The sequence below is a fragment of the Vulpes vulpes genome, chromosome 5 (assembly GCF_048418805.1).
Source record: "Vulpes vulpes isolate BD-2025 chromosome 5, VulVul3, whole genome shotgun sequence".
NCBI classification, from domain to species: Eukaryota; Metazoa; Chordata; class Mammalia; order Carnivora; family Canidae; genus Vulpes; species Vulpes vulpes.
In genome coordinates, this window is record NC_132784.1 from 63,419,323 (window position 1) to 63,443,861 (window position 24,539).

The 24,539-nt window shown below is 51.3% G+C and overlaps 1 protein-coding gene across 2 annotated transcripts; it reads left to right on the forward strand.

Annotated features, from left to right (window-relative positions):
* Positions 1-998: 998 nt before the first annotated feature.
* On the forward strand, positions 999-16,913 carry NAA40 (N-alpha-acetyltransferase 40, NatD catalytic subunit). Of its 2 annotated transcripts, XM_026004591.2 has the most exons (9): positions 999-1,289; positions 8,224-8,319; positions 9,639-9,691; positions 12,886-12,981; positions 13,062-13,220; positions 13,393-13,476; positions 13,935-14,012; positions 14,296-14,408; positions 16,275-16,913. In XM_026004591.2, the coding sequence occupies exons 1-9, from the start codon at positions 1,284-1,286 to the stop codon at positions 16,346-16,348; spliced, it is 759 nt and encodes a 252-aa protein (XP_025860376.1). In that variant the 5' UTR covers positions 999-1,283; the 3' UTR covers positions 16,349-16,913. The 2 variants fall into 2 exon arrangements, with proteins under 2 accessions (XP_025860376.1, XP_025860379.1); XM_026004594.2 differs by lacking the exon at positions 16,275-16,913 and having other exon boundaries at positions 14,296-14,803.
* Positions 16,914-24,539: the final 7,626 nt, after the last annotated feature.

Here is a 24,539-nt window from a genome sequence, read left to right on the forward strand (position 1 = left end):
TCTTGACACAAGGGTTACCTCATGTTGCCTTCACTGAGTATCCTAGTGAAAATACTAAATCCTGACCTTTCCTATCCCCTTTCCCTGATTTATTTTCCTCCATAGAATGGCTATCATCTACCTTAGTATACATTTTACCTAGTTATTTAGTTTCTTATTTGCCTCCTTTTAGCATACCAGGTCTGTGTGGGCAGTCCCTTTTCTGTTCCTTTTGGCTGTTTGCTGTGGGGAGGCAGTGCCTGGCCTATGCTGGGCACTCACTATTGCCTGAGCACACGTGCACTGAGCACTGGAGATGTGATAATGAGCAAAACCTGACGAGGCCTATGAAGCTTAAGTCTTGGGCAGCGGTTGCCTCATTTTTACAAGTCTGACCCTACGTGGGAGGCCCTCAGGAGACCGGCTCCACCTCTGGAGATCCAGGGTAGGGCGCAGGGGTGTCCAGCGCACACAGCTCCCCCGGGGATGGTGTGCAAGGAGTCGCGCTGGTCTGCTGGGACAGACTGCAATTAAGACCGTTCAGGCCACCAGAGGTCTCAAGTCCACAGCGCTGCCCACCCTCCGGTAAACAGTGGTTACACGCCTATCTCTCCACGGTGGTTTTGGACGCTCCTCTCTGTGGGCCCGGGCTCAGCGCAGCGTAGATGCTGGTGAATGTTTACTGAGAGCGAACGAATGGAGGGTGAACGAATTGTTGGAGACGATGAACGAGTAACGGGACTCTTATCAGAAAAGGAATTTCAAGAGTCCAAGACCGAGAAGGTGGGACGTCTCCAAAAAGTTCCCCCGTCCCCGGGGGTTGCCGGAAGGGCTGGGGCTTCTGAGGTCACGACGCGTTTTGCTCTCTGCGAAGGTGGCCACGGCGAGGCAGAGCGCACGAGCAGCGCTGCCACCCACCCGGCCGCCAGGCAGCGCGCTTCTCCCGGCCAGGCGCGGCCGTTGCCATAGCTACAGACACCGCGGGGCGAGGAGGAGGCGGGCCCGGGCGCTGCGTCATTCCCGGCGCGACGCTGCCCCGCGCCTCCCGCCGCTGTCGGGTGCGGGACCCTCGGCCCGCCTCCCCGGCTCTCCACCTGCGCGCTTCCCCCATCGCGCCCTCCCCCGCTCTGCGCCGGCGCGGTGCCCGCCAGGGCGCGCAGGGGAGCCCGCGAGGCGCATGCGCGGTGCGGGACCCTCCGCCGCCGCTCTGGTGTTGCCGCCGCCGCCGTCCCTGCCGTTGCCGCCTCCCTGCTGGCGAGTGTGGGAAGGAGGAGCTGAGGGCCGCCGCCGCCGCCGTTGCCGCCATGGGGGTGAGTGAGGCAGAAAGAGGAGACGCGAGGGTCGGGGGCGCTCCCTGGTCCCCTCGCCCCCTGCGCCCCCATTGTTCCTTGAACCCCCTCTCACGTGACCATGACCCCCTCCGGCCTCACGTGACCTCCACCCCCCACATGACCCGACTCCCCCGCCCCCATTCCAAGCGTTCCCACACTCGGCGCAGCTCGGGGATCCCTTGGGGAGCCCTCTTCTCCGGACCTCACCCCCTTGGGTGTCCCCCGCCCCTCGCGTCGCGCCCGTCCTGTCTTCCCGGCTGACGACTTCTTATCTTCTTGGCCTCCCTCTAACCCCTGCGTGGACCCTGGGGTACCCCGCGCCCCCAGGGGTCACCCATCACCTGGCTGTCACCGGCCTTGCGGCTTCCCACGTCCTAGGCCGCCTCTGGCTTGCAGGGAACTGAGGCCCAGAGAGGAGGCACGGCAGCCAAGGTCACAGGCAGTGAGCGGGGGCCAGACCCTAACCCGGACCCCCTCGGCCGCTGGCTGCACTTCCCGCTAGCGAGATTCTCGGTGAAGTCGGTTTCCCTACACTCTTTCCAGACCTCTCCTCCAGGTTCCTCCTGCTCCTGAAACGTTCTCTCCCCTTCCAACGGAGGCCTGCTCTCAAGGCCTCCCAGATACAGGGTGGTTTTTATCATCACTTGGGTTGTTGAGTGCTGCAGGTGGCTTTGCATGGGGAAGCGATCCGAAGATGAGCAGGGAGGGGACTGATGGGGGCGCCACTGATGGATGGCTCCAGCCGCGCAAGCATAGTGACCACCTGTTCTGTGTGAGGCAGCCTGGAGGTGCGCCCTTCCCTGGCATGTGCCCGTAGAGAGCTGGGCAGAAGTCATTAAAATATTTCTGTGAGTTCACTTCCCTAAGTTCCAGTTAGAATAGTATCAGTCACTCTCCTGAAAAAAAAAAATGGGACTGGCCCTCCCTGGTACGGTGTAGATTAGTTTTTCTTTTTTCCGTTTTCTTTTTTTTCTTTCAAAATCTGTACTTTTTTTTATTTTTTAAACTTATTCATGAGAGACACAGAGAGAGAGGGGCACAGACATAGGCAGAGGGAGAAGCGGGCTTCATGCAGGGAGCCCGATGTGGGACTCGATCCCGGGTCTGCAGGATCACACCCCGGGCTGCAGGCGGCGCTAAACCGCTGCGCCACCGGGGCTGCTCTGTAGATTAGGTTTTACGTGGAGTTTTCACTGCCTTTAGGGAGCACTGACTTTGGAGCCTGGGATATCTCAGTTCCAGTTCTATCTCCACTGGCTAGCTGCATGATACTGTAACAGTGACGTGGCCTTTCTGAATTTGAATTTCCTCATCTGTGTAATGTGGATGATGGTCCCCCCACCCCACCCAATAGATTGGAGGATTAAACGAGATAGTAGATGCAAATAGCCACATGAAATCCTGGCTGTTGTTTTTGTTTGTATTCACCTTTTACTTTAGTTATCCAAAATAGATTTGTGCTACTTTTAATTCATTGGGCTTGTCCCTCCTGTTGTTAACCTAGATTTTTCTCTCAAGTCATTATTGACTGAACAAATCAACTTGTTGGACAAAAATAGTCATCTCACCCATGTCAAGCATTTTATGTAATCCACGTCAGAACACATTCATCTTGTTTCAGCAAGGAATTCGGGGTACTATGTACTTTGTTTTTTTAAGATTTTATTTATTCATTCATGAGAGACAGAGAGAGGCAGAGACAGAGGCAGAAGCAGGCTCCACGCAGGGAGCCCGAAGTGGGACTTGATCCTGGGGACTACAGGATCACACCCTGGGCCGAAGGCAGGCGCTAAACCGCGGAGCCACCCAGGGATCCCCCTGTACTTTGTATATAGGAAATCAAGTCTGGAGACCTTAGGCAGAGTTAACCCAGATTTTGGTGAAAGGTCCCAGACCCCAGCTTTTGTTGAAATGAAGTAAAATCTGTGCCATTGGTATCTCTCAGTGTCTACGCGGCATCAGCCACTACGGACTGAGTAGCAAACAAGGAACATAACATGCCCTTTGGGTTCAACACTTCCTCATTGGTTGAGTTGAAAGAGCAAGAGTCAGAGATACTGTGACCCTTGCTTCCTTTAGGGCCACTACATTATTACTCATACTTTACAGATGTGTTTCTCAGAATGTCCCCTGCCTAGTCTCTTCTGGCCTAAAAGTCACTGCAAAAAGAGAGACTTGAATCTTCCTTCTTGAAACAGAACTGGAACCCTCTTATTATCCTCAATTCTTCCCTGATAGGGGCTGTGGACTCCCCACCTCAGTGTCAGGAAGGTCGGTGTTTGTGGCGAGCACTGCCTCTTAGGGAGCCTTGCTCCATTTGACAGCCTGACCTTAGACTGAGAGAGAGTAGTATCAGATGGAACACCCTTCTCTTCAAGGTTCTTTCACCCTTGCTGCCCAAATGTGTTGTCTTTTAGGCATTAGAATTCAATCTCTAGCTCCCTTCACCAAAAACGGAGGTTTTTTTCTGGATGGGCTGGGGTAAAGGTATTGACACTAAAAATCTACGAGATGCCAAATCTCTTTTCTGAAAGGTGCCTCCTGCCCCCATCTGTGTGCTTTTTGTTTTTTAATTTCTCCCTGTGACTCCTGGCAGTCTTAGAACTGCATGTGGAGATACTACTTCAATAGGAACAGTGAGGGATGCCTGGGTGGCTCAGTGGTTGAGCCTCTGCCTTTGGCTCAGGGCATGATCCCAGGGTCCTGGGATTGAGTCCCACATTGGGTTCCCCGCAGGGAGTCTGCTTCTCCCTCTGCCTATGTGCCCTCTCTCTGTGTGTCTCTCATGAATAAATAAATAAAATCTTTAAAAAATAAAAATAGCGAGGGGAGGAGTTTCACGGCTGCATGTGAAAACACATCACGCTTTATAACAAGTCCTGTATAAATGTAGTTGATGTTGTGAAAGAAGCATGGATTTTAGGGTTCAGACTTGGATTTGAATCTCGGATGATTCATTAGTACTTGCTGTCTGCTGAGCACTGGGTATACACTGACTAATAAAAGCCAGTGTGACCTTTACCTAATGGAGTGTACAGTCTGGTGTGAATGGAGGGAGAGGGTGATAGAGCTCTGAAAATTCTGTTCACTGGCTCTGTGACCCTGAAAGCTCACAAACCTCTCTGTGCCTCAATTTTCTCATCATAGAAGTTGGCACACATAACTTGTTATTATAAAGACTAAACTAAGTCCTCTTTATTTTTTTTAAGATTTTATTTATTTATTCATGAGAATACACAGAGAGGAGAGAGAGGCTGGGGGAGAAGCAGGCTCCATGCAGGGAGCCCAACGTGGGACTCTTTTTTTTTTTTTTTTTTTTTATGATAGTCACAGAGAGAGAAAGAGAGGCAGAGACACAGGCAGAGGGAGAAGCAGGCTCCATGCACCGGGAGCCCGACGTGGGACTCGATCCCGGGTCTCCAGGATCGCGCCCTGGGCCAAAGGCAGGCGCCAAACCGCTGTGCCACCCAGCGATCCCCCCAACGTGGGACTCTATCCCAGGTCTCCAGGATCAGGCCCTGGGCTGAAGGTGGGGCTAAACCGCTGAGCCACCAGGGCTGCCCCTAAGTCCTCTTTATTAAAGCATTAGGAGAGTTGTGTGTGACACAAGTGGATCCCTGTAAACAGAATTCCTTATTTTTAAAAATTTAATACATTGTATCATTTTTTCCTCACAACAGTCCCATGAGGTGTAGGCATTGTTAGCCCCTTTTTCACTGATGAGGAAATTGAGATCCAGAGAAACTAAGTAACTTGCTGAAAAGAGATTAAATAACTTGCCCAAGGGATCCCTGGGTGGCGCAGCGGTTTGGCGCCTGCCTTTGGCCCAGGGCGCGATCCTGGAGACCCGGGATCGAATCCCACATCGGGCTCCCGGTGCATGGAGCCTGCTTCTCCCTCTGCCTATGTCTCTGCCTTTCTCTCTCTCTCTGTGTGACTATCATAAATAAATTAAAAAAAAAAAAAAAAGAAAACTTAAAAAAAAATAAATAACTTGCCCAAAGTTACACAGCTATTATTTGGAAGAGCTGAGAATCAAATCCAAGTCTCTTGACTCAAAATCCCACACTCTTTTTATATAAAGTTCCCTTGGGAAAGACACTTAACCGCAATGAGCTTTACTGTTCACTGTGCTTATTTCCCATTTTAATTAGGAGAATTTTCCTGTGTCCCTGCAGGATAGCCTTACCTCCACGAGGCAGGGCAAAGCTAATTGGAACAGTAGGGGACCATTTTTCCTAGTGTGTGCTAGGTTTGAGGGAGAGACCCTGCCTGTCTGTCCTGGCCTTCTGCAGCCTGCCATACCCTGTGTGCAGGCAGTGAAGCACTTAGGGGTCTTGGGCCATGGCAGCCCTGAGCTGCACTCAGGATTGTCTGGCTAGCCTGTTCCCTTGCATGAATGAGCCCATAAATCTCCTGGAGGCTTGGGGTTGGCCCCCTGCTGCTTGTGCTTAGGAATTACTTAGTGTGCTTAGAAATTAGATGCTGTGGAGGGAACCCACGTTTCAGTGCTTTCTGGGTCCTGAGAGTCACACTTTCCTTCCAGCACCTTTGATCTTTCAGCTCTGTGTCGTGCGAAGAGAGAACTAGTGTGCAGGGTGGAGGAGGGGAACTTGCTTCTACTGTAAAGGGGACTTCTGACCTCTCCTTTCAGCTTTTTGGTGAGGCCAGCATTCGTGTCCCCATTTTTCTGGAGATGGACTTGTTTTTACGGGTCATGTGGGGGTGGCAGAAGGAGAACCAGCTTGGCCTGAGTGATGCCAGAGCTCATGTTCTTTCCTGGAGGCCGACTGTCTCAGATTTCCCTGTTCCTTACCCCTCCCTCGGTGTAGAGGTAGGGCCTAAGGCAGCACTTGTGCCGGTATGGTGTGTCAGCCATCACCAAGCCAGAAAGGTGATGAGAAATGAATTGCTAAGTAGCTACCTTAACAGTTCCTCAAGTCTGGGCTTTCTCTTGGCAGGACTGAGAAGGAAGGTCTTTTGACATTGGAATAGGCCTTCCCATTGCGAGACAGCGTGGCTGGTGGAATAAACACTGGATCTAGGGCCCAACCTCTGGGATTAAGTCCCCCTCTGCCACTTACTCTTGGGGTAACATAATTACACCATCCCTCTGAGCCTCAGTTTCCTCACGTGTGAATGGAGATGCTGGGTTTTCCCTAAGAATTGAAGCAGGTGTTTGTGAAAGTACTTTGTGAGCTGAGCGTCTCTCAATGTTGTTTTGAAATTCAAATTCCCAGGGAAAAAGATGGATGCCCTGAAACCTGTGTGCAGTAAAAAGGAGCTGGTTTGTGCCTCCAGTCCTAGCATTATGAAGATAGTCTGTTCTCTTCTGTTCCTTCCTTTAGGGAAGTAGGAAATGGGATCTAGCCGAGCTTCCAGCATAAAATAGCTGTTGGGTGAGTTTACACCCAGAAGAGCAATCCCTGTGATTTCTTTGTATCAGAACTCTTGCCTGCTGGTCCCTTGACATAAGGGTTAGGCAGTGTCATTCCTTGGAGAGCTGAGGTTAGAATTTATCCTGAGAAACTTTCCTAGTATCTGCTTTTTCAACTTCCCCTTTGCTGGTGCCAGTGTCAAGGCTAAGGTGCCATTGGAGGTAGTAAAGCGTCTCTGTGGTGGTGAGCCCGGGAAACCAAGAGGTTGGAGTCAGAAGAGGTAGTGAGGTTGGTAGAAAAGCAGAGCCATCCCACCAGTGTCTTTGGGTGCCTTTGGCATTTGGGCTGGGTGAGTGAGCAACTTTGGATGCAGGTGCTGCTCTGGTCTTCCTTGGGAATGAGAATGAGAGCCCTCATTTGTTGAGCACATGCCATATTAAGTCTCACTGGCCTTCTACCGCAGAGGAGGTCTCACTAACCCCATTCATCAAATGAGGGGAGGAGGTGCAGAGAAGGACTGGATGTTACCCAAACACTACTCTGAAGAGCAGGAAGAGGCTTTGGGTAAGGTCTGTCAGACTCCAGGTGTGAGCTCTTTTTCCTGTGTTACTAGCTTTTTACAGGATGGTAAGTAAGAGGATCTATGTAGGCCTGAGAGAACCCCATGTGAGCCGTACAATAGGATTTGCTCTGTATGCAGTTATGGGTGATTTGCGCATTGGTGACTCTGTGCAAGGCCACTCTCCCTTTGCTCCCCCCACTCCCCTGCTGCCTGTGTGTCCTGCAACATGGCCTTGCTGACCATGTATCAGCATGGCCTCTGTCCCGAGGTGAATGCCTTGAGGCCCTTCACTCTGCCCTTATTCATACTAGGTGTGCAGTGTGCCTGCCGCTCATTGGCCTTAGCTGAGCAGTGTTTCTGTGGAACAGTCTGTCTTCTTAAGCCAGAGTGCCCTGGTCTCGCTTAAAAGGGGACCCCCCAAAAAGGAAAGGGGATCCCCCAAAAAGGAAAGGGGATCCAGTGCTCAGAGGGGCTCCTTCCCCAGACCAGATCTTTGTCTTCTGAAGCTGAGAAGGCTTTGAATAAACTCATGTTTAGGAATAGGTGTCATTGGCTACCTCAGACACTATCTCCTCCCTGAAACCTGCCCTGAATATGTCTAAAATTAGTTGTTCCCTCCTTAGGAGGGAATGGATGAGTACATATTTATTAGGCACCTGCTGGGGGCCAGGCTCTACTGCAGGCATTGTCATGTGCTCTCACTGGGTTCTCACAGTGATCCAGCAGTCCTGAGGGTCAGTACTTTTTCTGACAAGGAAGCTGAGAAGTCTAGTGATGCTCCTGAGCTCTCATGACTAGAAAATACTTGCATCTTTCCCATCCCACTGAGTGTGCAGCAGCCAGGATTGGAAGTTCCCGCTGCTGAGGCCAGGCCTGTGGGCCCAGGGATTGACTGAAACGATTCCTGAAACGGAAAGTCAAGTCTCTGGTTGGCCACAGCCCTTCCAGCCAACTTTGCTTTTCTGTGTTGCAGAGGAAGTCAAGCAAAGCAAAGGAGAAGAAGCAGAAGCGGTTGGAGGAGCGAGCTGCCATGGATGCTGTCTGTGCCAAAGTGGACGCTGCCAACAGGGTGACTCCTCTTTCCTAAGTCCCTTCCTCCTAGAACTTCAGCTGGGTTTTCATTTGACTTCTTTTGGCGCCACCCTGTGGCAGAATTTTGTTATTTGCTAGCTGAGGAAAATGAGCCCAGCAGGAGAGTTGCCAGGAGGGCCAGAGGTTGGCCCAGGTGTGCAGGGAAATGTGGACTCAAATGGAAATGGCTGCGGGTGCCTGGCTGACTTAGTGAAGCATGCATCGACTCAGTCTCAGGGTTGTGAGTTCCAGCCCCACACTGGGCATGCAGCCTACTTAAGAAAACAAATGGAAGTGGCTACTTCTCTCTGTGGGTCTTCTTCCATACCAATAGAAGAGGGTCTGGAGAAATTTAGGATCTTGCATTTTGGAGAGGAAACCTCCCTGGTAAAATGTGTTATAGTTTCCTCACTCATTCCTTCAAAGTTTATTGACTGACCATGAAGTACCAAAGATTGTGCTGATACCAGGAGCAGGAGGCAGCAATCTGGTTCAGGGGGCACAGGCAAGGAAGGAGTAGCTGTGACACTGAACACTCAGGTAGCCCCACTAGAAGCCAACTTGGCTTACAAATGGAACTGGTGAGATTCTGGTCATCTGTCTTGCAACCATTTCATATCCTATTTTTTGTTATTCTTTTAGCCCACCCAATAAACAGTCCACATTTATAAGGAGGTGGTTTAGGGACATGATTGCTCCATTTTGGGTTTTGACTTGGGGTTAGTTGGGGGCCTCTTAGAAGTATGCAGGTGAGGTGCACCTGGATGGCTCAGTCCATTAAGCATCTGACTCTTGGTTTGGGCTCAGGTCATGATTTCAGGGTCCTGTGATCTAGCAAGGAGTCTGCTTGAGGTTCTTCCTTCACCCCACCTCCTGTGCGTATGTGCACTTTTCTCTCTATCTCAAATAAATAAAATCTTAAAAAAAAGAAAGATGCAGTTAAGTGGGGCATCTGGCTGGTCCAATTGGTAGAGCAGGCAACTCTTGATCTCAAGGCCATGAGTTCAAGCCCCACACTGGGTATGGAGCCTACTTAAAATAAAAAGAAAAATAAAGAAGTATGCAGGTGGATCAAGTGGCCTCTCTTTTGGGTCAGGTGACCTATAGGCCAGTATTAATTAGTATTAGTCTAGTAGCGTCTCTTCTTTGTGAAGTGAAGCTGACTTAACTCTGTTGGGCCTCCTCACTAGAAGGGCTGCTCTTGGGCCAGGAACTAAGTCTCCTCATGTGGGTCTGTACACTGTCATATTTGAGGGCAGAGCCTGCAGCTGTGCCATGTATGTGTCTGTGCTACTTCTCATTTTTTTCCCTCCACAGCTTGGAGACCCTCTAGAGGCTTTCCCTGTGTTCAAGAAATATGATCGAAATGGGTAAGTGGTTTTTTTTTTGTTTGTTATATTTTATATATTTATTTATTCATGAGAGACACACACAGAGAGAGAGGCAGGCAGAGACACAGGCAGAGGGAGAAGCAGGCTCCATGCAGGGAGCCTGACGTTGGACTCAATCCTGGGTCTCCAGGATCACACCCTTGGCTGAAGGTGGCGCTAAACCACTGAGCCACCCGGGCTGCCCGAAATGGGTAAGTGTTTAGCACTCCTAACTGTTATCACCTTGAGTGTCTGAAGGAATTCACCTTCCCACAGTATGCTTCCTCCCACCCAAATTCTCTCATTCTCTGTTACGAAAAAGGAGAAGCTATGGCGAGTGTCTTATTGATATAAAAGCCCCTGGTTAGAGCAACAGAGGAATCCATAAATGGACAACGATTGCATAATCTAATTTTTATTTAAGATGTATTTATTTATTAATGAGAGAGAGACCGCTGAGCCACCTAGGTATCCCAAGATTGCATAATCTTAGACTGACACTTCTTCAGGATTTGATATTCTCTCTGGGTGAAGAGTCATAGAACTGAAACAAACTTGAAACATTATCTAGGCTGACTTCTTCCTTTTATGCACGGGCAAATCAAGGCTCAGAAAAGCTAAATAAGATTTCTTTCCTTTTTTTTTTTTTTAGATTTATTTATTTATTTATGATAGACTTAGAGAGAGAGAGAGAGACACAGAGACACAGGAGAAGGGAGAAGCAAGCTCCATGCAGGAGCCTGACGTGGGACTCGATCCCAGATTTCCAGGATCATGCCCTGGGCTGCAGGTGGCACTAAACCTCTGTGCCACCGGGGCTGTCCCTGAATAAGATTTCTGAACCACAGGGTTTCTCCCTGGGAGCTGAGGGGGCTTTAATTCCCAATGTAGGGGTGCCTGGGTGGCTCAGTGGTTGAGCGTCTGCCTTTGGCTCAGGTCATGATCCTGGGGTCCTGGGATCTAGGCTCGCATCAGGCTCCCCACAGGAAACCTGCTTCTCTCTTTGTCTGTGTCTCTACCTTTCTGTGTGTCTCATGAATAGATAAAGAAATTGAAAAATCTTAAAAAAAACATTCCCAATCTAGGGCTCTTTGCTTGAGTGTATGATGTAATTAATTGTTAAAAGCCACTTATTAGCTGTGTGACCTTGGACCCTGGGCTTAACCTCTCTGTGCTTCTATTTTCTAATCAGCAATGGGCCTAATAATAAAATGATTTCAGGATACCTGGGTGACTCAGCGGTTGAGCCTCTGCCTTTGGCTCAGGGCATGATCCCGGAGTCCAGGCATCGAGTCCCATGTTGGGCTCCCTGCATGGAACCTGCTTCTCCCTCTGCCTATGCCTCTGCCTCTCTCTCTGTGTGTCTCTCATGAATAAATAAATACATAAAATCTTTAATATATAAATAAAATGGTTTTGTCAGAAAGATTAGGTATAAAGTGCTAGTGCCTGGAGCATACCAAAACCTAGATCAGTGTTAGCTGTTATTATGACGGTTATTGTTACTAATCGAGTTTACTACTGTGGAATCTGGGTTAAAGCCCCCTTCCCTTTTCTGTCTTTTTAGTTTATAAAACGGGAAGCATAATCTGTCCTATAAGAGCTGTTGTTAGCTTAAGGAAAAACAAGGATTATGGCTTTAGAGAATCACAACTGTGGGTTTGAATCAAAACTACATCTCTGATTAACTGTATTCAGAGAAGCCACACTCCTTAAGCTTCATTTTTTTGTCTGTTAAACTGAGTGATGATGCCAAACTTGCAAGGTTGTTTTAAGGAGGAAAGAGAATTATATCCAGTCCTGTAAGTAGCAGCTGGTATGAGTATTTTAGTGAACAAGATAGACAGATGTAAATATGTGAATTATGAAGCAAACACTTTAGCAGGTAACACTATATCTGCTTTTTCTAGGTATGTCTGAATTTCATAGTATCACATTAACTTGTTCTTCCTGTCTGTGACCAGACATAACACAGTTCTTCCCATAGCCTTGCCATTCAATGTCTGGGAAGCCCTCTGATACAGTTTAGAGATCCCTTACTGTGATGTCTTCTCATGTTCCATATTCCCCGTTCCTACTGAGTTTGAGAAAAACCAGAACAGTCCTGAATCAGGCATTGCCAGCTGACTCTGGGCTCCTTTGGTGCCTGAATTTTGTGTGATTTGTGTGGTTGTGATCCTGCTTTAACGTACTTAACTCAAAAGAGAGGAGAAAACTCAGATTAGTGGAGAATTCATACCTGCAGACTGCCCTTCAGAAAGTATATGGCTGATCCAGATGTAAGGCCGTGTTTGGGCATTTCTGACTATGACATGGTCGGTCAGTCAGTACTTACAAAGAAAGGCTCTTTAGAACCAAGAAGTTCCGAATTTATAAGGCTGAATGCACGTGTAGCTCATATGGCAGACCAGATAGCAGAGGTGGTAGTGGCCTCCAGTGGGCACATCCTCTGTGGGGTCATGTCACGGAACACTGGAAGGTCCTGACCCGGGGCCTAATAAGGACCTTAGTGTTGCTGACTTCAGTCCTGTCAGAATGCAGTACTGCCTGAGATTGAGGTTCCACAGTTTGGTCAAAGAACTGAACTGTGATTTACTAACATTCCACTTAGAAATAAATCTAGTCCAAGACCTTAACGTCTACAGCATTTGTTAATTTAGGAAAATAGCATGGGGTTGGACATTGCTCCACCCTGTTTGCTCAGCCAAGAACACCCACTGTGTCCTGAAAGGAAATGGCAGGCAGGACCCATCAGGAGGGTGATGGACCGTGGTCTTCTCAAAGGCCCTAAGGTGCCATAGCTGCCCAATGAGGAGTCCGTTTAGAGACTGAATATCTAAGGGGAGGAACTAAAGGGACCAAGAAGACTGGGGCTTATAGCAAAGTATAGAAGAGAGGCTGGAGAAAGCAAAGAGGTGCAGAGAGCGACAGGAGTTCACAGAGTGCCCAGGCCGATAAGGGCCTCTCAGGGCAGTCAGGAAATGGGACTGTGGTTGGGGAGGTGGGGTGGGCTTGTGATAACAGTTGTTCTTCTTGGCCAGAACAGCTTTGTTCCTTCAGTGGCACCTTCCATGGTCCCGTCTTGGAAGGCAGGTGAGCCCAGACCAAGCATGCTGCGCTGTGAGGCCGTCAGGGCAGCAGGCAGTGCTTGGGCCTACCTCAGGACCCACAAGCTGCCTTTCCCTCTGCTTCAGGTTAAACGTCTCCATCGAGTGTAAGCGAGTGTCTGGACTGGAGCCAGCCACCGTGGCCTGGGCCTTCGACTTGACCAAAACCAACATGCAGACCATGTAAGCAAGCCCTGACAGGAGGGGAGCCTTGCTCCTCCCTTTGTGGGGTTCCCCACCCTGACTGCCCCCACATTTCCCAGGTACGAGCAAAGTGAGTGGGGCTGGAAGGACCGAGAGAAACGAGAGGAAATGACGGATGACCGAGCCTGGTACCTCATTGCTTGGGAAAGCAGTTCGGTCCCTGTTGCCTTTTCTCACTTCCGGTTTGACGTGGAGTGCGGGGATGAAGTCCTATATTGGTAGGAGCCCAGCTTGGGGTAGGGCGTGGGGAGAACACACTGGCACCGCTCTGGGCACTCAGCTGGGTGGCAGAGTCCACTGTGCCGGTCTGGGACCAAGGGCTGCCAGGGCCCCAGGCTCCTCTGATGGTCCCTGCCTCTCCATGCTCACTTGGCTGCTCTCTTCACCCAGCTATGAGGTGCAGTTGGAAAGCAAGGTGCGGCGGAAAGGTCTGGGGAAGTTCCTCATACAGATTCTGCAGCTCATGGCCAATAGGTAAGGGCCCCTGTCCCCCCAAACCCCATGTGTCACCCCTTTGGGCCATCCACTGTTCTTTGAGCCTTGTGGAGGACAAGACTCCTAGGAATGTCTTGGAAGAAAGGCATCTAGAACTCTCTCAGTAAAAGACTCCCTGCCTTACCGTGACCCCAGATTTTGTACACGCAGCTCTATGCAACAAGTGCTGCTGAGTGCCTGCTGTGCCTGAATAGTAGGGTGCAGAGAGGAAGTGGAGAAGAAGCCAGTCAGGTGGAGGCCTGATACCCGTGTAGTGTGGTCAGCCCTGGAACAGAGGAAAGCACTGAGTGCTATGGGTGCCCAGCAGGGAGGCTAGAGTTGGGGCTCAGGGGAGTGCTTCTCGGGAGCAAATGGGCAACAATAGGAAGAGACACGAAAGAGGCGTGAGTTAGCATTGTTTCTCTTTCTGGAAGGTGTTTGCTCTGCTTTCTTTTCAGCACACAGATGAAGAAGGTTATGTTAACTGTATTTAAGCACAATCATGGCGCCTACCAGTTCTTCAGAGAAGCACTGCAGTAAGGAGCTGGGCCCTGGTGTGGGACGCTCTGGGTGGTAGGAGGTGCCTGCTTCAGGGCCTTTACCCTGGTCCTGGCCCTCATTCATCCTGAAGGCTGAACTCCTGGTCTAGTGATCCATGGGAATAATCTGGGCACTGATGAGATGATATGGGCATGCCCTCAGGCTGTACCCTCACTCCTAAGGGTTTCATAAGTGTGGCTGGTGGAAAAGTTCCCAGGCTAGGGGGAGGAAGGCAGTCAGATACCTGTAGTCAAGCCTTTCTTCTTGTCTGCCTTGCAGATTTGAAATCGATGACTCTTCCCCCAGCATGTCTGGTTGCTGTGGAGAGGATTGCTCCTACGAGATCCTGAGCCGGAGGACCAAGTTTGGGGACAGCCAGCACTCCCATGCGGGTGGGCACTGTGGTGGCTGCTGCCACTGAGCTCCCAAGCTAGAATGCTCTCTTCCAAGGTCTGTCCTCTCCCTGAGCTCACACCGCTGGCCAAGTGCCCTCAGAGCTGTGGCCTCCTCAGCCCTGCGTGTGCCAGGCTACAGCCTGAGAGCACAAAACCCCTGGGGTAGAGCAGTCCAAGCTGCCTGTCCTCTCTCCTAGAAGAACAGAGTGCTCTGAAGGAGCAGAGAGGAGAGGGTGCTAAGGGAAGAGCTGGCAGAGGCCGGGCATGACATGGACCCTCTCACAGCAACTGCCTTCTCGGTTGGCCCTTGTGCCCTTGTGCCCTTGTGCCCTTGTGCCCTTGAGCATGAGGTTCCCTGACTTCTCTGCAGATGGATTCCTGACAAGCCTTCCCCCTCTCCCCCTGCCACACACACACTTGGACAAATGGGGTGTTTATACCTACCTTTATAAAATCCTGGAGCCATGGGTCAGGGTCTGGCTGGTCCCCAACGAGGAATGGACTGAGTGCAAGATCTGGACATAGAGATAGGCTTCGGAGAGAATCCTGTTTCATAGACAAATGCTCTGATGGAGACTGCGGGAAGGTCTTTCGTGCCACTACACTGGGAAGCAAGAGAGCTCTTTCTAGCTGTGCTTTGATGGGCCCACGGGTAGTGTGGAGGCATCCCAGGGGACCAGCCCGTTGGGAGGAAGGCTCCGTACCTCTCTGCATTGTTGTTGAGAGGATGAGAGGACCAGGAACAAGGTGTGGACAGGGGCCCCCTGGGAAGAGAGTTGCTTCTCTGGGCTTTTGTACTTTGCTGCATTCTAGCATAACCTCTTGATCTCCTGGCAGCAACTCACCTCGAGCTTTCCATTCATGGAAACAAGCCAGAGGTCCTGCCAGTTGTTCTCCACCGCCCCTCACCACTTCTCCCCCAGCTCACCCTCACCTGATACCTCTGTTCTCACTCTCAAGGGGGAGAATTACATTAGGGAGCCCCTGATCTTCCCCCAGAAGGACCCCTTGTTCCTGGCATCTTCAGTGCTGTTGCCTCTCATATCTTGGTGCTGATCGCTCTCTGCAGGTAGAGCCTCCCTCCCTTTTCAGAGAGCCCCCAGCCAGCAGCAGGCCCTACTGCCTGCACTCCCCAGCCTTGACCCTTGCTGCCTCAGTGAGGCCTTGGTGCCACTACCCTGGCTGACAGCTCTGGCTGCGGCAGGAATGCCTCTCAGTGGCCCAAACCGCTGCTTTTCTCTCTCTCCACTGTCACCCTGTGGCAGCGGACTGGAGCTGGGGGAGAAGGCCTTCCTCTTCTCTCACAAGATAGAGAGGCTGTGGTCGGAGCTTATATTTGCTCTGATCTCTGGGCTTTGGGCCCCTTCCAGGGACGAAAATGACCAAATCCTCATCCAAGAAAAAGCACCTGCCGCCTCTCCTTGGGCATCCTTGAGCTCTGCTTCAGGAAGTGTCTTCAAGGTTCTAGCCTTTGTGAAGTTGCTCTCTTGGAGGTCTGTCTGTCCTGACCTCAGAGGCTGCTCACCCCCACCCTCTACCCTGACTCAGGTGGTCTCTGCTGGCGGGTCTTCTCTCTCCTTTCCTGCTGGTGCAGGGGCCTGTGCACATGGCCTCCTTCACCTAGCCTGGCCCTCCTCGGAGTGCTTTGTGGCTCCTGACCCTGCCAGCAGTGGATGTGGCACTCCCTTGGAGAGGGCCTTGCAGCTTTACACTGGAGTAAGCCCATCTCTGCCTCTACCTCCTGGCTCCCAGGGGATTCTCTGGGGGAGTGGGAGGGAACATTGGTGGGCTCCTTCTAAGAATCATGGAATGACAGAAGCATGCTTAGGAATTTTTTCCTCTGATCCCTATCTGTCGACACAGAACAGATATTTATTGTCTCATCGTGGATTTCTGATACCTCCCACTCAAGGGGATCAAAAGGAACCCCACTGTAAATTCCTCATAAGGTGAGTTTGGTGTATGTTGTCTCTTTCCACTCATTGAACACCTGCCACTGAAGCCCACTGGTAGATGAGGTGCTCGGTGCTGCACCCTGCTCTTGTGGCCCCTGCCGCTGTCTCCTGGAGGGCTGCTCGGGGCCAGGGCTGGGGTAAGAGAGGCGCCACCTAGGACTAGCAGGTTCCTCTCTTTCGGTGTTGAGCCCATTCACTTCTCAAACATGAGTCTCTCCTTCCCCAGGTCTTGGTTTTGAGAAACAGTAGGTCTTTTGTTCCCAGCTTTTTTGTGTGTTTATTTGGGGCATGTTAAAATATTTTAAGATTTTTTTTTTTAATTGTATCCACCCTATTTCAGGTTAGTTTTGTTGATGTCAGATGTGTATATGACATGTATATGGTTGTTTTTAACCCTTTCTGGGTTTTTTTTTAGAGGAAACTGAAGATAAACTCCTTGATACTTTTTTTTTCTTTAGCAACTTGTTATCACTGGAATCAAAGGGAAAAGTGATCTCTTTTTGCATTGGTTGTATTTGTATGTCACAAATAAAAGACACTTTGTTCAGCTGCTGGGATTGTGTCCTAATGCTGGGGTACCATGGGCAGTGTGGTCTCACAGATACCTCTGACCTTCACACTGTCTTCAGTGTTTGCCCTAAGCCCTGGGAGGCACGAAGCTGTGAGGCTCCACACCCCTTGCTGTGAAAGAAGCCTTGGCTTGAGAAAACTTTAGGGTGTCTGGGACAAGCAGCCAGCGGTGGGAACTGAGACATGGAGTATGTGTGTTTGTGTCCCCTGGGGAGAGGTAAAAAGTCTTTCAAGGGATGCCTGCTTTGCATCTTGGACAGACTCCCAAGCCAAGCATCATGATGTTTGACATCTTTGGCTAAACGTAAACTCCAGTGTACTTGTGTGCGAGTTGAATGGAATGAGAGTGTTGATACTTCTTTCTTCCCTTTTACTTTATTGGGTTAGTCAGAATATTCTTTGTCTCTTAAAAAGACTCTAAAGCCCTCTTTTCTCCACACAAAAGACAAAGGCTCAAAGGAATGTAACTCATGTCAAGCCTGACAAGACAGGAAAGTTACAAGCTGGGAGAGGCTCAGCCCCTGGTTTGTGACAGATGGAGCTATGCAGTTTCTCTTCCATGTGGGGACTCCTGCCAGTCTCTGGCCCAGGGTAAGCTGGGAGGAGAGGCAGGAAGTGGGCTAGGAGCTGGGGTTCAAAAGCACTTCCTGTGGGTGCTGGAGGGGCTAGCCTCACTGTGCTCCTGCCTGGGAATCACCTTTTCCTGAAAGGTGGAAAGGGAGGAGGCTAGGAGGAGCCCCAAGTCACAGGGAACATTTGTGTTCTGGTAGGGGAGCAAGCTGGGGAAGGAGAGGCAGGGTTCATAGATGTTCAGTGGGTGTCATCCCACCTGGAGATTGTTTGTGCCATTGCCTTATCTTGGAGGCACAAAGAAAGGCATCATGATCCTTGGGAAGAGAGAGAGCTGATCATACAGTCATTTCCCATGCGACGAAATTCTGCCCCCCCCTCCCAAGTTCTTTGTTCCTTGCAGGTTGTTTTAATCCCAGGCAGGAACTTCTTGGAATGACCATCCCCTTGTCACAGGGCAAATGGGGAGAGTTGGAAGGCTGTGGGGCCCTTCCTTGGTCCCTGCTATGAGGGGGCCGTGTGCTCGCCTCCTCTTCCACCTCCCCAAAGGACTTGGATGCCTCTTGGGTCCTCCGGTAGCTGCCTCCACCCCTCCCTGCAGCTGCCACTGAACCTTTTTCACTCAAGTGGTACTTGTTGAAGTGCCTTCAGTGAGCAGATGGAGCAAGAGGCACCATTTCTGCATGAGAAATATCCATTTCATTCAGAACATGAGCTGGTTTGAAAAGGACTATGCTTTGCCAGTGGAGACAACCTGGTCACCAGGTGGTTTCTGCTGCCAGGTTTTGAAGATGGTCATTTTGGGGTACCTGGGTGGCTCAGCAGTTGAGCACCTGCCTTTGGCCCAGGGCGTGATCCCAGAGTCCAGGGGTTGAGTCCTACATCAGGCTTCCTATGTGGAGCCTGCTTCTCCCTCTGCCTATGTCTCTGCCTCTCAAAAAAAAAAAAAAAAAAAAAAAAAAAAGGTGGTCAGTTCAACAGCCTTGATCTTCACGGTGCGGGGTACTGGGGCAGTGATGTTCCGCATCCGATCTGCAATGCCCAGGTACATAGTGGTGCCCAGGCAGGCTGTTGTTGGCACACAGGTCTCTGGATGTCAGCGTCACACTTGATGAGGGAGTTCTAGGTCGCCCTGGTGATCCTGGCAGATTCCGTGCCTGGTAAGGCAGGCACCTGTCAGTCTCAAGACCCTGTCTTCCCTTCCAGGGCTTGGCCTAGAGAAACAAAGTGGACTTTTCCTGTGGCCATCCTGTTTGTTGAAGGGGCAGTGTCTCCTGAGGGGTTCCTTCTGTCCCATGCGGGGGATAGGGGCTGTTGAGAAAAATGGGTACTAGAGTTGAGAAGGCCAAGGTTGAGGAATGGCTGTCCTATGGGGACACTGGCTTGCCCACCAGGATGGCCTGAAGGAGCGTGTTGAGACAGCAGCAGTGTCTGTTGCGTAGTGATGACTTGTCTATCAGGTGGCTTGTGGCTCTTCTCCAGAGGAAGAGGCAGCCACAGCCATCTGGTGCTCCGAGTATGGCTCCCGACCTGAGCTTTTCCTTCACATCCTGTGTGATCTCCCCGTCAACCGGGTGGGGAAGAAGGAATTGTGCCAGAGCTCTGCCAGATGCCCTGGCTTCCAAAGCTGCAGCCCACTTGATCCCCTCTGACTTGGGCCCTCTGTGTCCCATTGCCTACCCAGGGTTGGAGAAGCACCTGTGCGAGCCCTCCTACTGCACCTGCGTGCACACATGGTCTGATGTTCCCTGGAGGTTGGCTGTGTAGAAGTGGACAAAGTGAACCTGTGAACCTATATTGTTGCTTTAGGAGTCCCTGCGGTGAGATCTTGAAGATGAGTGCTTGCTATGGGCTGGCAGGGAAGGGCTGCCCATGCTGGGGCTGAAGTCAGACCACACTGCCCCATGCTTAGTGTAAACCAACCCAAGGTTAGAGGGATAAGGCCCTCCAGGAAGGCAACCAGGCTCGTCAGGACCTGGAGCCTCCAACAGAGGGGGGCTGTTTACCTTGGAGAATGGTTTTGGGGATCACAGCGTGAGCCAAGGTGAGCAAGCAAAACTGGAGCCAGCTGCTGCCCTGGGGGATGGGGTCCAGCTGTCCTCCATGAAGGACTGTTCACTCCAGGGCCCTGGCGTGGAAGAAGGCTTGGTGCACCAGGTCCTACATCACTGTGTGGTCTTGCCCTGGTACAGCAGCATAGAGTTGCAGGGAGTAGGCCTAGGAGGTAGCCTCAGCCACTCCTCCCCTTGTACCAGTTGTGACAAGGAAGTAGCTGTGTTACTTCTTCATGAGCAAGGATCTTTATGAGCTAGCAAGGCCCCAGCCAGCCAGGTCCAGGTGCTGGATGGTGAGGGGCAGAGTACAGCCCTCGTAGAGGCACATTGTGAGTGCTGTCATCCCTGGAATCCAGTATGATGTCTGCGGAGTAGATTGATGGGGAGCAAAGCGGTGGCCTGCACTCCTGGGGCAGCCCTGTCCAAATGTTGGTTACAGGGAGCGAGAAGGGACAGGGACATTGACTGGAGGGGTGTGGGGGGCTAGGGATGGAACTGTCAGGGGCAGGAACTTAGGGCCCTCCGGGGGCCTAAGAGATGGGGGTATCGAGAACAATGAGAAAGAATGGGGAACTCTCCTTGGGCTACAGATGGAGAAGAGGTCAGGGGTTCTGTGACTGAGAGAAGCTCAAGGTTAGGAGTTGTGGGTCCAGCCAGGGGTCTGGAAGGCAGAGAGGTCTGGATGCAGGGTCACAGCAGGATAGGGGTGAGGCTGGTCCTCCCTGGTACAGCCAGAGGCATATGGCCACAGCTTAGGCTTGAATGGTCACATACCTGGCAGGAATGTTAGTCTACCACGACCTTGGGCATCTTTTCCCTCTTGACCTTAGGGAGATGGGGCAGGGAGGCCTTGGGCATGCTTGGGGAGTGATCCAGCCCAGCATCTCCACCCCTCTTCTGGTCTCAGTGTACCCATCTACACCATGGAGTTGAGAGCAGCAGCACCCAGGCTTGCTGATCTAACAGCTAGGAGTTCTGCTGAGAGTCTTGGTGGTCTGTTAGCTGTGGGGTTGGGCAGACCTTGTCACGCCAGTGTCGCTGGACATCCCTAAACCTCAGCGTGTGTAGCACAAAGCGCATGAGCCAGGTGATCTTACCCTCATCACACATGGTTGCTGGCTGTGGGCCAGAAGGGGTTAACCGCCACCTGGCTCCAGGAGGATGGTTGAGGGGGAGTGGTTGGAATTTTCCAACCAGGTGCCACACCCCTGGGGTGCTGGGTAGGACAGCTACATTCCACTGGGGGGAGAGCACCCCTGCCTCTGCACCCCCTTGTCACTCTCTATAACTCCCTGTCTCCCTCACCAAGCTGTGTCTCCTCCCTCACCAAGCCGTGTCTCCCCTCTCTAAACATCTGGTGCCTGCTGACAGCTGTGCCCCAGGAAGAGCAGATGCCCCTCTGGGACTCTGCCCACAACCCGCTCTGGTGACTCCTTGCTCTGCCTGGACCAGCGCCAGCTTAGGTTTCCCCAGTCAGCCTTTTCCTTCTGGTGAGACCAGCCCCTCCTGCCTCTTTCTCCTGCTGGATTTTGCATGAAAGCCACCATTTTGCAAATGGGGAAGCAAAGACCCAGGTAGGGAAAGGGTAGTTCTCTAGGTAACCCAGCAAATTAGTTTTGGATCTACACCCCCTTCTCGAACCCTCTTCCTTTGGATACTGGACCCTTCCTAAGCCTCTACCAGGGCCTCTGCTGCTCCCCCCACTCCAGGGAGACAGTACCTCCAGGTCTATGGAGAGACTGCAGCTGCCCCCAGTGAGAACCCTGGAGTGGACTCCTTCACCCTGTAGCCCTCCCTCTACCAGCCCCTGGGTTCAGTGCCCAGCACCCACTCCATGCCAGGAGAAGAGTCTAGGCCAGGTGGGAGAACTGGCAACCCCTCGCTTAGGTTCTTACCAACTCCAGGTTAGGTGCTCTGGGAGGTGGTAAACTCCAGAAGGTGTGTATGTTGGGTATCTGGGGGATTTTATACCTTATGGCATCAAACCGCTGACATGCAGCCCCTTCCCCAGGCTTCACAAGCTCTGTATTTGGGCAGAACAGGTATTGGGCCTGCACTTTCCCTCAGGGACCTAGGGTGGGGGATACCTAGTGTTTCTCTAACCCATGTATGGCCGGTGGGGTCAGGGGGCAGCTTTGAGTTGGGGCAGCTGGTATCTTCGCAGCCCATATATGACCATCAGGCCTTGGGGGCCTGGATTGTGAAGCTGGTCTCAGGAGTAGGGACCAGTTCCCCTATCCATCCCCAAGGCTTGGGATCTATTCCTGCAGCCCCATTCAGGGGAGAGAGGGGTGGGGGGAACAGTCTGAGGCCCTGGGATCAGGACCCAGGCTGGGACCTCTAGGCCTCACCCCCATAGAGAGACTTCCAACAACTTGAGTGTGTGTATGTGTGAATGTGAATATGTATGTGTGTCCTTCCAGGCTTTTATCTATGTCTACTTCTCTCTCTCTCTCTCTTTTTTTAAGATTTTATTTATTCATGAGAGACACACAGAGAGAAAGGCAGAGACAAGTGCAGGGAGCCCAATGCGGAACTCGATCCCAGGACTCCAGGATCATGCACTGGGCTGAAGGCAATGCTAAACCGCTGAGCCACCCAGGCTGCCCCCTATCTACTTCTCTAGATATTTCTTCTTTTTTAAGATTTTATTCATTTATTCATGAGACACACACACACACAGGCAGAGACACAGGCAGAGGGAGAAGCAGGCTCCAAGTAGGGAGCCTGACGTGGGACTCGATCCTGGGTCTCTAGGATCACGTCCTGGGCTGAAGGAGGTGCTAAACCAGCTGCCCTCTTCTTTGTTTTCTAAAAACAAGATCATATCACACATTTGTTTTTCTTGCTTTTTTCTTACTGTTTTGAAGTTTTTAAACTGAAGTGTAGGAGACATACAGAAATGTGCATAAGTCGTGAATGAACAGTCACCTGTGATGGCATCATCTGGGAGTCAACACATGTTTGTCACCAACACCCAGAAGCCCCAGCCTCTCTGGATCCCGTGCCCTCCCACTTCCCCTCCATGATTTCCCACTACCTGACACCTACTCCTCTCATTGGTGGCTTTTGTCCTGCCTGCTGTTGCCCTTTGTTTTAACAAGACCACACAGCCTCTGTGCCTCTAGGTCTGGTCTCTTCTACTCCACATTACGTTTGCGGGAGCCATCCATGCTATGGCAGTCGTTTGTTACATGTTTTGGTGTAAAGATGCACCACTCGGGTTTGCTGCTCTCTTGGTGAAGGACTGTCCCTGGCTTGAGGGAGGGGCCTCTGGAGGGTGGGGGCAGAAGCAGAGCTGCTGGTATTAATCCCAAAGGCAGCCCTGGGTGCAAACCCTGCCCGGAGATTTGTAGACTCAGTTGCAGTATTTAAGCCCCACCGTGGAACAGAGCACAGATGGACCTGCTCCACAAACCTCCGCTCCTTTCCCTCTCACCGATGATGAAGAAGATGAATGTGTGCTTCCCCAGGGAGTAACCTAGGGAACCACAGAAAGGCCCATTCTCCAGTATCTCTGGACCTCCTGCCTGGCTGTGCTCTAACCTGGGCATTATCACTTTGTTCATAAGAAAAAGGCAAGACAAAGCCAGTAGGGCAGCAGGGAGGTCCCTGCCCCTTTTTTCAGTGGCAGGCCACTACTAGTGTCTAATGCCCCTAGGCTGTGCCTTTTGGGATGGAGGTAGTAGGGGGAAGTTTAGAAGCATCTGTCCTGGGCTGTTTGTCAAGGCCCTAGGCAGAGTGAGGGAAAGGGGCCTGGTAGCTGGGGGGTGGGGCTGGGCTGAGACTCCTGGACGTTAACAATTGTCATCTAACAGGGGAGGAGGTGGGGAGGAGTGGGGAAGAGTCTGGGTAGCTAAGGGACTGGGAGCCCATCCCTCCAGAAATTCAGGCACAGTCTGCCCTTTGGGGCACTCTGGGTGCTTTGCTACCTTTCTATGATGCCCACCCCCACCCCCTGCCCCCATGGAGCTGAGGTTTCTCTTTTACAGCCCCTGTTCTCCCAGTCTCTTTGATGCCAGCAGGCTGGGTCCGAGGACCCGGGGTTGGGGGGGGTTCCACATAACCAGCCAAGAGGGTCCTTGGCTTCACACAGGACAGAAATAAAAAATGAGCCAGAGGAATTGGAAACAGTTTATTGAATAGTGTAAGTGACAGGTAGAGACTAGCAGATGGGGGTGTCTGGGAGACTCAGAAAGGAAAGGAGAGTAAGTCTCAGCATTGCTGGGGTGAGAGATTTATGTTGGAAAGGGGTCTAGGGTATGTATGCCTTCAGGAATCCAAGGTAGAGTCAGATCAAACTAGTGTCAGGCGAACAATAGGTGCTATTCCATAAATTACTGAAGATAGGGGTGTCAATTGCCAGTGTCAGCTGGGGTTTGTTTGAAGCTAATGTCCTAGAACATTTTTGGGATCTGGCTCTTAGGTGTTACCAGGTGTTGGGACCTAAGACACAACTCAGGATGTGTCCATGTGTTTCTTCCATCTTGAAGTGGGTACATAGCTTCTTTGGCTTATTCAGAAATGGGGCCTAGCACAAAAAGAAAAAGCACAGACAGAGCCATTATTTTTTTTTTTAAAAAGATTTATTTGACAAAGAGTGAGAGAAAGCAAGAGAGAGCACAAGCAGGGGAAATGGGAGAGGGAGAAGCAGGCTCACCACGGAGCAGGAATCCCAATGTGGGACTCGATCCCAGGACGCTGGGATCATGACCTGAGATGCTTAAGTGACAGAGCCACCCAGGCACCCTTGTTTTTTAATACATATGTAATAAGTATTTTTATTTATTTTTTGAAAAGATCTATTTATTCATGAGACACACACACACACACACACACAGAGAAAGAGGCAGAGACATAGGCAGAGGGAGAAGCAGGCTCTTCGCAGGAGCCCGATGCAGGACTTGATCCAGAATCCTGGCATCTCAACCTGAGCTGAAGTCAGTTACCCAACCGCTGAACCACCCAGGTGTCCCTGT

What these genes read in the sequence shown, in the direction of transcription:
- NAA40 (XM_026004591.2), top strand. An exon ending in AAAACCAACATGCAGACCAT is followed by an intron (nt 12,982 to 13,061) that starts GTAAGCAAGCCC and finishes CACATTTCCCAG; the next exon opens with GTACGAGCAAAGTGAGTGGG. An exon ending in CTGCAGCTCATGGCCAATAG is followed by an intron (nt 13,477 to 13,934) that starts GTAAGGGCCCCT and finishes CTTTCTTTTCAG; the next exon opens with CACACAGATGAAGAAGGTTA.